The following is a 14495-nucleotide window of genomic DNA, read 5'->3' on the forward strand; positions in this document are numbered from 1 at the left end:
TGTGCACAAAGCCCACAAAGTAATGAAATTCAAAAACAAAATAAGAACTTGAGTTTATGACATGAAATTTGATACCAAAATAATTTTGGCATAGTTTGAGAGTGTTTCATGTAAAAAAAAGTATGAAAACGTAAGTGGCCAGCCATTTTAAAAAATGCGCAGTTCATACAGTTTACAAAATGGTATAATACATCATTTTATTTAATACTACTACGAAGTTATTGCTATCGAGATGCAAAAAGAGTAAATACGACTAAAAAAGAAAAGGTTTCTCTCTATTTAAAAAAACACTATTGTTTTAGATAAATTCTCCAGAGTTATATAATTGTAAGGGTATAAATGATTCTAAAATCGAGTGCTTGGTGGATATTAAGCCGCTTGCAGTTATTAAGGTTGTATCCACAATCTCAGTCTTAAAGAAGAATTTAGGTAAGTGTAAATAAAGATACGATTATACATTCTTGTCAAACATGCTCTTTTCATACATTCTCACGTTTATAATACATTCATACATTTATGCACTTTTAATACGTTTATCATTCATTATTGTATTAATAAAAGCATAAAAAATATTATTGCGTACATACAAATAAAAATACGTAAATGAATAACCCTATATACTATATATACCTGTATTATTTATTATCCGTTAAAATAATGCACTCTAAAATAAATATTGTGATTGAGAGTTTGTTTGCTTATAACGTTTTCATGTTTTCACTCCCTGAGGTTGTTGTTCTCAACTAATAATGATGAAATTTAGTACACAATATGATGTACCGCGATGTAGGTGGTTTTATGACATTATCACAGATAAAGAACAAAACAAATTGGTTAAAAATTCAAAAGGATTTTTATATGAAATAAAGAATATCAAGGTTTGTAGTCAAATTGTCTCTCAATGCGCGCTGTGCCTGCGGTTTCGGCTGCGTGACAATTTTTTACAAATTGCCCATTTTGACCTATGTATAATAAGAGCCATATAGTAAGGGATTGTATTTCAATGTACTCAGAATCTATCTATTATTATCTATATATCTTTTTGTATTTACGAATCACTGACCAAAATTTTTATGAGTGGTAGTGTCATGTTAGAACTAAAGAATTAAAGAACACAATCGAATTAGGCCGGCACGCCCGGATAACTATTTGCTCGTATTTCGTTGGCTCTGTGAGCTATCTGGAACCTAACCCACTCCCTTTTAGGAACAAATGGCAGCACGCAATAAAAATAAACTACTACAGGACGCTACCAGACTATGTTATCCTGGTGAATCCGTCGAATAATTAGGAATACTACCTAATAGTGGATGTCCGAGCTGCCCCTGTATTATATTATATGATTAGGTGTGGACTTTAGCAACATCAGTAGGCTTTGTGCTCAAATTTAAATATTAACTTACCTGGCCCACCCAGGGTTTAATTTGGGTCACTCCTTTATTCCACGGGCTGGTCTGTTCTCATACGGAGTACTGTTGGTAGAGTGGCGCTTCCCAGTATCATCTTCTATCTTACTGCATACAACGAAGAGAGGCTCGAGTCATTGACGAACAAGTAATTTCCAATCGGTATGATTCTTTATCGTTGTATGGAGATTTCTCTCTGCATCTTCTACCGCATTTATCAGGGCAATCTCAGAGCAGTTCTCTCATCTCTCGGGTTGAAACCCACAGCCGATTTCACCACCGGACAATACATCTAAATGCTAAATTTCACCCGCATGATGTTGACGTCTGGCATTCTATAACCGCGCAATTTGCAAGAAATTTCTTGGCGAGGATCCAAATCGAGTTTGTGGAATCAATGACCAGCCGCTGTTTTCCTGAACCAACGTGACTTAGGGACCTTCAGGAATAGAGCATACTCCCACCTTAAAAGCCGGCAACGCATTTATTGACCCCTGGTGTTGCGGATGTCCATAGGTGGTTGCCTCGCCCCTCCTAACTCTCCTCACTCATTCCATAGCGTAAGCTACATGGCAATTTGCCCCCTCTTATATAAAAATAAGAAAAAGACTTCCAGTAGATTAAACAGTTCAATCAAAATAATCAAATCAGCATAATATGAGGCTTGCTGAGAGGTCAGGCCTTGTCCTAGATAGCTACCTGGAAATTATATTAAATAGGATTTATTCTAATCCCACTGGGAAACCCAGACCTAAGTGCGTTAGAACAAATAAACGAATAACTTTCCAGCTTTATAATATAAGCACGGATTAGTATTTATGCAATATACATATTTTTTGTTTTTTGTTTTTACAGTTAACAAACCCTGGAACATAACAACTCAATTTAGACTATCATTGAATGAGAATTTGGAAGTTAAAAATGGAACGTATGTATTTATGTAACGTTTTATATTAGGATAAGAGAAGAATGTTATGCAGATCACAATATAGCGCCCTTTACGTGGCACCTTCCAGACCACCACCGGCTAGGTAGACTCTTGCATAGAACCGTTCTCCGTAGATTTAACCAGATTAGTGTAAATTTTAACTTCTACTGTGACCCCTTCGCTTTCCGATTTCTCTTGAAATCGAAATTATATACGTATATTCCAGCTGTCTGCTTGAAATGTCCAAAGAAAGCAACTATGTGGAACTGTACTAATCCAGAGTATCAAAACTTTTGCGCGAAATAAAATAAAGATTTTAATAGGTAGTAAATATATTTTGAGACCCACTATTCCGCTACTAGGCCAAGCATTAAAGGGATATTTTCGAAATGCTGTGATATGGCAAATGGAGTTTTTGTTGTAACCCTTTCAAGTCATCGGATGGACAATTGGTGACTTTCATGAGTCTGGGATTCCGTCGAGTTTGTGTCAAAGAGTCATGGTACTTACTCCCTGAAGCCAGGCCTTCTTCTTTGCCGTATGGGACAGACAGCTACTGAAAGTCACTTTCCGCCATCTGGTCTATGGTATTGGTAATTATGAATCGTATAAACTAATCCTTATAATAGTTTGTAGTTCAGTTAAAAGTGTTGGTTAACTATAAATAAATCGTGTGAACACAGTATCTGAGTCAGTGATCTAAAAAGTTTTTTTGTCATATTTTCAGATTGGTGACTCATTTGATTTATCAAAATGACATTACTCTAGGACAGAATATGAACCTTGTTCTCATAATTTCCTGTTTAGTTGCTGCGCTCTTACTGATTATAATAATTGGAGTTCTGTTTAAGGTATTTATGTATTTAGCTACAGTAACTTACCTGCTTAGTAAAATTTCATCCATTTAAACCTTGGAGAATCTTCATTCCGCTGCCTTCTGGTCGAAATGACACGGACGAGGAATGAATCCAAAAAAGCGTACGTACGAAGGCTTAAAAGGTTTCTCGTCCTGTGTTGCTGCAACAATAGGCGGCGGTAATTAATCAATATGAGATGACATGATGACTCAAATAAACTCCAATTCCAAAATAATATGGACCATTGGTGGTGCTTTTATAATTTTTATACATATTTACACAGTAATACTGAAGTACTACGAAACTAATTTTATTCAGTGGTATTTGCCAATTTTATATTGACATCTTATTGAACGTAACGTTAAAATGGCAACATTAAATGAATTCACGAGTAGAGCTACTAAACTTTAATCATAAAAAAATTGATTTAATGATTTAAAAATTTCAAATTTTATTCACTCTTACGTGGGCGCTTCTCCCTTACGAGTTCTGAGTGGTTACGCCGCGGCGTGGGGCAAGTAGGTGTCCGTAGCTACACTAGCGCGCGGCTACGTTATTACCTACTCACAGTTTGTTCCAAATTGATAAAGGAAAATTGATTTATTGTGTGGATTTTTTTTATGATGACGGATAAGTAGTTCCGTGAGTTATTTTAATAACCTTTTTAGTAACCTACATCCATCAAATAATTCTTCAAGTGATAAGTAAATAAGATAGATCTGGAAATTCGCAATTGTTACATAATATGTAGAAAATCCTCGATATCTAATGAAATGTTTTATATTAAATTTTATACATTCTAGTACCGCTTTATATTTGTTATTCATAATCACCGCTTGGATATCAAATCGGTATTCCCAGACGCTTAGAAAAGTGTTTTTAATCCCATCGGAATCGCTTTTTCTTTTTTTCCAAAAAATAGCAAGAGACATAAGATATTCAAATTCATCAGATTTTATTAATAAGCTGCGCTTTTAAGATACGCAGACATAGTTATTTATAGTAAAATTGTAAGGTAAAGGAAAAAATAAAAGTGGTTAGAAATTTAAGCTCTTTTAGTTAAATTTATTTAGTATAATATTATATATATAATAATATAATAGTTCCTTAATTATTTTTTCATGTTAACTGTACCTTTGGTTTTTATTTCAGGTTGGCTTCTTTAGGAGAAGGCAAAAAGAGGTCTTGATAGAGCTGAGGAAAGAACTTATTCAGAAAAATGTACGTGTTCACAACCCAACAGAGAACTAATATTATCTTAGCAAAAAAACGCACATTTTTAATAATTAATGATTACATAATTAATTAGATATTGAAAATGAAAATCATCATTAGAACAAGTATTGCACATAGTATTTTCTTTGATTGATTGATTGATTCTTTGATTGATTTCACGCGAGTGTTATACATTTTAATAAAACTCTTTTAAATGTTTAAAACGCGTGTAATTGTTACGGTTTTACATTAGATGTTTGCGTAAAAGTTACATTTTTATTTTAGTTAACCCGACGTTTCAAGACCTTTCCAGATCTCGTTTTCAGGGTGACTGCACATGAAGTGAGCCAAAGATAGTATTTGTCATAGTTGTCATTATGAAGTTTAGCGCCATTTATTTCCTCGGAGGTGGTATTTGCTGTACACAGATGACCCTTCTTGATAGGTCTTGAAACGTCGGGTTAACTAAAATAAAAATGTAACTTTTACGCAAACATCTAATGTAAAACCGTTACAATTACACGCGTTTTAATCCTTTAAAAGTGTTTAATTTACAAGTATTGGAATTATTTTTTTGTAAATCAAATATCAAGAATCATAAGATAAATTATTTGGTTACCCATTTTTCCCACCTGTAACGGTTTAATGTTCTTTTGTAATTTTTTAAGAATCATTAAAATTATATAAAAAAACATTTTACTTTTAGAATAATGTATATTCATGTGCATCAAGTTGATGTCTGGCATTCCACGATAGCACGTTTCAAAGGAAAATTCTGTAGAATCAAATTATGAAATGAACTTAGTGACGAAGTGCTTCCAACCTTGCAAAAAAAGCTTACATCTTCCTAAAAGGCTGGCAAAGATCCATTGGTTTTTAAAGAGAGTGATGGGCGGCAGAGATCTGATACTAAGTGAGATCACTTTGTATCAGATGATCCGTACGCTCATTTGTCCTAGTCTTCATTAAAATGTATTGTTTATACTACGTTTTATTAAATCAATATCATAGACTGACAATATACTACCGTATAGACCAACGAAGCGTGCGATAGAGAAGAACTATAACTGAGATACAGCGAGTTAGAAAAGGACAACGAATATATTGTTACTGTGTTAAATATTTAGCGATAACCACACTTGGTTTTAGCTCCATAGTATTTTGAATGTTAAACCACTAGTGAACGCACACATTGAGTAATCAAAATTATCGTATTCGAGCTGTCACTCCGTCTCTTCACTAGCATATTCAAAGTCTATAAACCATCGCTTAGCACACTTTACTTGCACTGATCATTTAGGAAATCATCCAATCATGAAATTTCATGTTTTAAAAGTTATTTTAATTTATTTCAGAGAGTTCCCCAACCAGAGTCGGATTCAACACATTTAAATGATCACGTGAGTACTTTGAATTTAAATTGATTTTCAATCTGCAGTCCTCGCTGAGTGTCCATATTTTTTTATGAAAAAGTCGGAGAGACGAATCGCGTGGTGGCAAGTTATCACGATCGGCAGTTTTGTTTATTGTACGTTAAAAATTTATTCATTTTTGACGTACAATAAACAACTACCCAATCGCCTATTAAAATCTCGTCAAAAAATGTCCGAGCGCCGTTGTATATACGTATGCATTAACTTATACAGATAACACTAAAATACTCATTCAAATTAACACCTTATTTCGTGGCAGTAATGTTCATTAGAAGCTCGGACACGAACACGAGACTAGAAAATTTTGATTTAGCAATTGAGATGTTAATATTAATTATTAAGCGAATTTATTAAAAATGACAAATTATTTACACAATTTTGTTATTTCTAAAGGCCGGCAACGCTCTTGTGATTCCTCTGGTGTTGCAAGAGACCGTGGGCGCTGGTGATCACTTAACAAAAAGTGACCCGTACGCTCGTTTGTCCTCGTATTACATAAAAAAAAATGTTATTTTAAAAGGAGCACTTACCTGAAATACGACACTGCAACCTTTTTAATTTTGGATACTCTGTCATTTGGATAGTTTTTCGTTGTTCACTTTATCATTGCGTGGCGTTGTATTCAAAGCGCGGTCGAAACTCAGAGTTCGGCCTCAACGTCGGCAACGATCGGATCGTTTTTAACCTTACCACGTGTGCTATTCATATATACGTTTTTTCTGTAGAAATTATAAAGTTAGACTTAGTTAGACATAATGCCGAGTAAAAAGTGTGTGAATTGTGATAAAAACATAACACAAAAGCTACCAGGATTAGAATGTAGCCGCTGTAATAAATCCGTGCATGCAACAAGCACATGTGCAAAGCTTACCGCTAAACAATTAGCGGCACTTCGAAATTCTGAAGGCTTAGAATGGAGTTGTGAACAGTGTCTCGGCAATATAACCCGCCGCACATCTTTCTTTATACCTCCTGAAGCCAGTTCCGACGAGGAAGATACTGGACCACACTCAGTACTTAACCATAAAAAGCTAGTTGCCAGTATAACTCGTGAAATGCAAAAAGTAATTAAAACAGAATTATACGAACTAACGAGCGCAATGGACCATATGAACGGCCAAATTACAGATTTAGAACAAATTATAAGACAGCAAGATGTTACCATAAAATCACTTCTTACCAAAAATATTGAGCTGATAAATAGAAACAAAAACCTAGAACTCCGTCTAGCCGCCGCAGAGCAACAGATTAGTGGTATCGAACAAAAAATGTTGGCTAGTACTATAGAAATAGCAGGCGTTCCAGAAATCCCTAATATGAGTCTGGATCAAGTAATGCAATGTATAGCTCAAAAACTGGAAGTGAACCCATCTGATATTGTAACCTGTCGCCGAATGCCTAAGCCAAAGGACCGCCCTCACCCAGGACACATATTAGTTGAAGTAAAGTCCGATTTAGTGCGTAACCAGTGGTTGGTGTCTTCTAAGTGTAAGGATATTACAGCTGGAGATATCGTACAGCGAGCTCCTGCAGACCAAGCTGCTCGTCGATTATTTATACGTGAAGCACTTACCTACCGAACAAAAAATCTACTATACAATGCTAAACTAAAGCTGAAAGATACCTATAAATTCATTTGGTGTAAATCAGGTACTATTTATGTTAAAAAAACAGATGATAAGAGCCGCCCTCACATCATACGCTTTCTATCAGATATTGAATCCCTAGCAAGTAAACAATAATAAATTATTAGCTGTGTATCTACTTCACATCACTAGATTTTATTTAACAATAAGACTATTACTTTATAACAATGGATACTGTAAGCACTTCCTTCAAAAGTACTGAATTATTTAATTGTTCAACCATAAATACATTTGTCAATTCTGTTCCATTTAACCAAATTCAATTGTTATGTGTGCATGTAAACATTCGATCTTTAATCAAGAATTATGATAAGTTATTAGTCTTGATCAAATCATGTAAAACTCCTATTGATTTAATTGTATTAACGGAGGTCAACTTAAAAAATAGTACCATCGATTTATATAATATACCAGGCTATAGAATGCACAGTGAGCTTCGCTCTAAACAAAGGGGAGGAGGAATAATAGTCTACGTTAAAAATTATCTTAAATTTACAACAATATCCACCAAAACAACAAGCTTTGAGACAATAACTGGCACGTTAATTGATGCAAATAATCACCCGGTCACTCTCTGTGCATTATATAGACCACCACACACGGATAAATTAACTTTCATAAACGAATTATCACGAATTTTAGGTAATATTAAAACTGATGATGCAGTCGTGTTAGGTGACACGAATATTAACTTAAAATGTGACCACAGCACAAAAACTAAGTATTTGGACATGCTCTCCGAACTCGGATTCATTATGGGAATATCAGATTACACTAGAATCGAATTAAGATTAAATAAAGTCACAAAAAGTTGCATTGACCACTTGTTTACGCGTCTCATTCATTTGAATCCGTGTACGGCGACTGTCGATACAGTTCTGGCAGATCATCGTGTTATTGTACTAGCTTGCGAGTGTCCAGGCATGAGCAATATACAGCGTGTTCCAACAAAAAAACATCTTTATTATTGTGATAGTGAAACCTTGCAACAAGAATTAAATAAAATAGACTGGTCTAGCACAGTAAATATGACATGTCCAAGCAAGATATATAGCTTTATAAATTCAAGTTTTCAACATGCGTATACTAAATCCCGCAGACCTAATAAAGATAAATACAAAGTGAAGAATTTTAAGCAACCATGGATAAAACCGTATATTATTCAGTTATCAAACCAAAGGGAAAATATTTTCAAAGAATGGAAAAAAGATACATCAAACATGTGTCTTCGTCTTAGATATAATAAAATTCGAAATAAAATAAATAAAATAGTGGAACTAGAGCGAAATAAATTCTATCAAAACAAAATTAATATGAATGCAAAAAATCCCAGGGAATTATGGCGAATAATAAATTCTGTTTGTGGTAGAGTTTCGCATAGTATTGATGATGTTATATCTAATGCATTTAATACAGCAAAAGAATCACACTCGGATATTGCAAATCGCTTTGCATGCGAATTTAAGGACGCAGTAAAATCTATACTCCCAACCTGTGACGTCAAATTATTAGAACATAAAACTAACAATAAGTCTAATGTGAGCTTAAACTTCAGAAAAGCTGGGAAAGAATCAGTAGAGAAAATTATCAGTAACTTGAATAACTCAAAAGCTCCCGGTACTGACAGCATAAAAATTAAAGATTTGAAATCTATTTCTAGCAAAATATCAAGTACAATCTCACATCTTATTAATTGCAGCATTCTAACAGCAAATTACCCTGACGAATTAAAGCTAAGTTTTATTCGCCCCATATATAAAAACGGTAAACAAGATAAAGTAAGTAATTACCGACCCATTTCTATACTATCAGCCATCGATAAGGTAGTGGAGAAATACATAAGTGCCTTGATGCAGTCATTTTATTCTAAACATAAAATAATATGCAAGAGTCAATATGGTTTTCAGCCAAAAAAGAGCACAACATCCCTTCTATCAGATTTTTCGGATACTGTTAACCAATATCTGGATAATAGGAAGCATGTGCTAGCACTATTTATCGATTTCTCCAGGGCTTTTGATACCTTAGATCATGGTTGCTTAATAAACAAATTAGAAGACTCCGGTATAAGAGGTCATCTACTTCAATGGTGTGGAAATTACCTCAAAAATAGGTCATATTATGTAAAGGTGGGAAATGCTTCTAGCAAGGTGATTCCCGTCACTGAAGGCACAGCTCAGGGATCAGTGCTCGGTCCGCTTCATTTCATTGCTTATGTTAATGACATGACGAGTGTTTTAAAATATTGCACCTCATACCAATATGCAGATGACACATGTCTGTTAATAGGTGAAAAGAATGTCAAAGACGCTCTCGATAAACTTCAAAGCGACTTCGATTTAATCAATAAATGGTGCCATGACAACGGACTTGTCCTAAACGCTAAAAAAACCAAACTAATACACATTCGATCCCCGTACATAAAATCAACAATTGATACTACCCAAATAGTAAAAGCACATAGTCACATTTGCTTTCACCACAACTTGGACCCTAGTATTTGCAGCTGTCCTACAATTGACTCCGTTAAAACGCACACATATCTTGGATTAATTATAGACCATAAATTTAACTGGCACCCTCAAATAAATTCAGTTTGTGATAAGCTTAGAGCTTTCCTCGCAAACATTAAAATAATTAAAAGTAAACTACCTTATAAAATTTTACTGTTGCTTTATAACACATTGGCCGATACAATAGTAAGTTATGGTATTAGTTCGTACGGTAGAACTTACAAAACGTATTTAAATGAGATCGAAAAGTTGCAAAACAGAATTTTAAAACAAATTGTTTCAAAAAACATAAAAGAAACTAACCAAAATGATGAGTTCAATTTATTCAAACACTGTAAGGTGCTACCAGTACAATCTAAATTTTACTACAATATATTAAAAGAACAAATGTTCAATGAGAACATTATACAAAAATATAATCATGAAACCATTACACGCAATCAAACAAATAAATTTTATAAAACGGTGAAAGCCAGAAATGTATACGGTGAGAGAACTACAGCATACTTAGTACCCCGCCTACTTAATACAATCAATCCTGAAATAAGAAACAAGATAAATACAAAAAATATTAAAACTAAATTAAAGTTATTCCTTTTAAACAACCTGTATATTGGTCATAACTTTATGTCTTGAGTTGCCTTTCGTTGTCGAAGCCATGATTAGTGCGTAGCGTGATGTGCTATCCGCAATTGAGTACTTAACTATTCGTTATAAAGTTGAGTATTGTTTACTAATTAATATATCTAAACAGACGGTCATTCAAAAATTCAATACATTGCGGTGGCAGGCCATGCGACTCACCCGTGACAATAAGTACTGTTGTTGTTGTACCTACATTAAATTTTTCGTTTGTATTGTACCTATATTATTAAATTGTGTATTTATAAGTTAAAATTAATGTTTATTGTAATTGTAATCGATAATAGTATTTCTTCTAACATGCCGGACAAACCTCTGTGGTTTTTGGCCTGTTATATAATAATAAATTGTAATTCTATTTTTCATAATAAAAACAAAAAAAAAAAAAAAAAAAACACACCTAAACGAAAACTCGGCCTAATAGAGGCGTAGGTAGAGTGTTGCTTCAGAATTTTTTTGAGATTGTGAGTCTAGTTGTGTCTTGTAGGTTAGAAGAAAATATGAGTCGCCTGTAGGTTAGTTTTTAGTTTATTACTACAGGTGAAGTGAGGGAAACAAAAAGATTGTTAATACATTCGATTAATTGATAAAAAAGCTGCCTATAAGACTTTTTATAACAATAAGGGATAAGCAAGATATATTATGTTAGCTTACCTTAAGTAGCAAAATAGTAAAGCATAAGAATAACTGCCAAATAGTTTAATTGTGCATGAAAGTTCGTCGAACTCCGATGAACGTGACTCATCATATGAATAAAATAATATTTTGTACCTCACTACTTGTTCGTATTTGGTAGCAAATTATTTGAAGCCCAAGGTCTCGAGTATGTAGAACATCTTCCCTACTAGTGTGATTCACGCAGGCTTAGCACGAGATGCATGTAGGGATGTTGATGTCATCTCTACAAACAAAATATATTCAATTTATAAATTTTGTTTATCGTATCATAAACACGAATTCTATAAAACAAAATGTAAACTTCTGTGATTTATTAGTAACATTTTTATAAATTGTAACTGTAAATAAATTTGAGATTAATTTACGTACCTATTTGAAAATAATTAAAACAAAATTATTTTTTATTGAATACAGAAAGTGCTAATCGCGCCGGCCCTGTCGGCACACACATACTGAGATCGCCAGCAACCACCCCCTTCCCTCACCTCACCGCCTCCTCCCACTTGTGACGCCTATTAATCGCGAAGATGTTCAGCTTATACATTTGAACTTACTTTCCTCACTGTTAATCATGATAATTAAATAATCTTAAATATTGGTTTTCAGAGCAATTTAGAAGTTTTGGAATTCTGCAACAGTACGGCGTTACAAGATGAAAATAACAGCTGTGATGATAGAGTTGGAGAGGATCGTTCTTCTTTGATTGTAGATTCAAAATGATCGCGAGAAAATATTTAAAGCAAAGGAATTATATGTTTGACTTTATTATTTTCACACAATATTTATTCGGAAAACCAACAATCGCACAAAAGCATACCTAAGTGTGCAGATAACTTACAGGGTTATGTGTCATTGAATATGATATATAATTCTTAGGTTGGGTTGAATCATATTAGCTGTTATAGTTAAGGTAAAGCTGACTTTAAAATATACTGCGGAATGTGTTGCCCCATAGTATTCCTTGGCATAGTAAAAGTTAAAATTAAAAAGTGAAATATCAAGTCAATATCGAATATTTATTTTTGACAGGTTGCTATTTAACATTAACAATATCTTTAACCGGTGAATATTGGATGGTTACGATTAATAGTTAAAGTTATGACGTCGCCTGAAAATGATCAAATGTTGCGACACATTTTTTGCTTATCCGCTACTTTAACATGTTTGTTATTGCTACAGTTAGTTGGTACAACCCAGCCTAACTATATTATATAATTTGGTTTACATTCGTTGATAATGTTCGTGAAAATTTTAGCATTACTAAAATGTATTAAATGTACAAATAATGTAAATTGTTCATTAATTGACGATACATACATTTAATAAATTTTACAACATTTATTTATAAAGTCTTCCAGTCTATTAGCACCACTATTGATATTTAAAAAAAAATTGTCAATAAATAATGTAGCTCTTATCTTTATACTGTCAGATTGTTGTTATGTAAGCGTGGAAAGGGCTCCTTTATGATAATGCAATGTTGTGTTAGTTGTAAGAAAAAAATGTTAATATTTAGAAAAAAAAATATAAGTTTGTCAAGACATTCAGTTTTTTCCTACACTTATGTATATCTTCAATTTACACGGACGAAGCATGTAAATTCAGTCCAATTTAAATCATTTATAGTATTCTTGCAACACTAGAGGATTCACAGGAGCGTTACCTGCCTTTACAGAAGGTGTACGACCTATTTTTGAAGAAATTAATAATACATGTTGATACTTTTAACTACGTGAATGTATTTTTTATATAGCCATAGATGCAGTCTTTATGTAATTATATCGCTTTTAATAATGATGAATCTGGCGCTCGCCGTCGGATAATCTTAATCGCGTCATCGGGACGTTTCCCTTACTGCCAGCTGTCATTGGTCGGACGTTGCAATGGATAATGCCTGCCTGGTATCGGGAAAATCTTAAAACCTCGAGTGATTGCCAATTCCGCGAGAAATTGAAACGAGTGTACCTGATATTAAGTGATCACCGCTACCCACATTCTCTTGCAACTAGAGGAATCACATGAGCCTTTTAGGAATATGCTTTTTGGAAGATGTACATGCTTTATTTGATGTTATCCATCTCGTATCGTCCCGAAAACATCACAGAAGGAAGCATAGCACAGCTTGGTTGTACGAGGAAGAAACCGCACTCCAACATTCAGATGGTCAGGATGATATCCTAGTTTGTGGCGTATCGTGCGAAGATTGAATTCGTTAGCAGGAATCCAAATTCAAATATTTATATTTAAAATAGGATTTAAAATCACTTGTTGAACGTAAAAAAAAACTACCACCCAGTCGAAATAATGTGCCTCAACCTTTGAATCAATGAAATTGCTTTTCGGATAAATCTCAACGTGATAAATGCGATAGAAGGAAGACACACGAGTTGTTATACTCCATATTTATTTAATTTGATTGGTGTATACTACATAGTCTGTTCTATATAGAACAGAATTTTTGGAGGCCTCCCCCCCCCCCACTACTAATGGCAGCACGGACTAAAAATAGACTACTCCAGGACGGTACCATGCTATGTAGTCCTGGAGATTCCGTCCCTGGGCATCCACAATTAGTATCTAATAGTGGATTCCCAGGCTGCCCCGTATTCTTGATGGGGCAAGCCTGTGCTGATTCAGGGCAAACATAGCAGGAGGCTCAAACCACCCTTCTCCACATTCGCCGTGGACTTTGGAAGAAAAGACCATACTCCTACATTAAAGGCCGGCAACGCATCTCTCGACACCTGATGTTGTGGGTGTAGATGGGCGGTTGCCTCACCTCTCCCCATCCAGTGAGCCTCTTGCCCGTTTGCCCCCTCTTATATAAAAAAAGACGATGATGCAATAATATTTCTTTAATATAATGCGCCATAGTCTATGTCAAATCAATGATAAATATTTGTGTTCAGTCAGATATGTTCTAACTATAGACTTAGAGCGCTTTCGGATTACGTCCGATCCGTTCCCGTGAAAACACGGTCCGAAGTAGTCGTATAACTATTTCTATGGTAGTTTACAAACATCGGTTGCGGTGCCTATTTCTGCTGTGAAGCAGTAATGTGTAAACATTACTGTGTTTCGGTGTGAAGGGCGCCGTAGCTAGTGAAATTACTGGTCAAATGAGACTTAACATCTTATGTCTCAAGGTGACGAGCGCAATTGTAGTGCCGCTCAGAG

General features: G+C 34.4%; 1 protein-coding gene across 1 annotated transcript in view; it reads left to right on the top strand.

The window, feature by feature from the left end:
• Window positions 1-12861, top strand: part of LOC126974855 (integrin alpha-8-like) — a 44331-nt gene extending 31470 nt beyond the window's left edge. The window contains exons 21-26 of the mRNA XM_050822525.1: window positions 303-429; window positions 2262-2334; window positions 3062-3185; window positions 4344-4412; window positions 5762-5806; window positions 11925-12861. Coding sequence (XP_050678482.1) covers window positions 303-429; window positions 2262-2334; window positions 3062-3185; window positions 4344-4412; window positions 5762-5806; window positions 11925-12038 — 552 coding nt within the window. The 3' untranslated portion in view covers window positions 12039-12861. The remainder of the gene's footprint in view (window positions 1-302; window positions 430-2261; window positions 2335-3061; window positions 3186-4343; window positions 4413-5761; window positions 5807-11924) is intronic.
• The last annotated feature ends 1634 nt before the right edge of the window (window positions 12862-14495 follow it).

Source organism: Leptidea sinapis, chromosome 34 (genome assembly GCF_905404315.1).
Source record: "Leptidea sinapis chromosome 34, ilLepSina1.1, whole genome shotgun sequence".
Lineage (NCBI taxonomy): Eukaryota > Metazoa > Arthropoda > Insecta > Lepidoptera > Pieridae > Leptidea > Leptidea sinapis.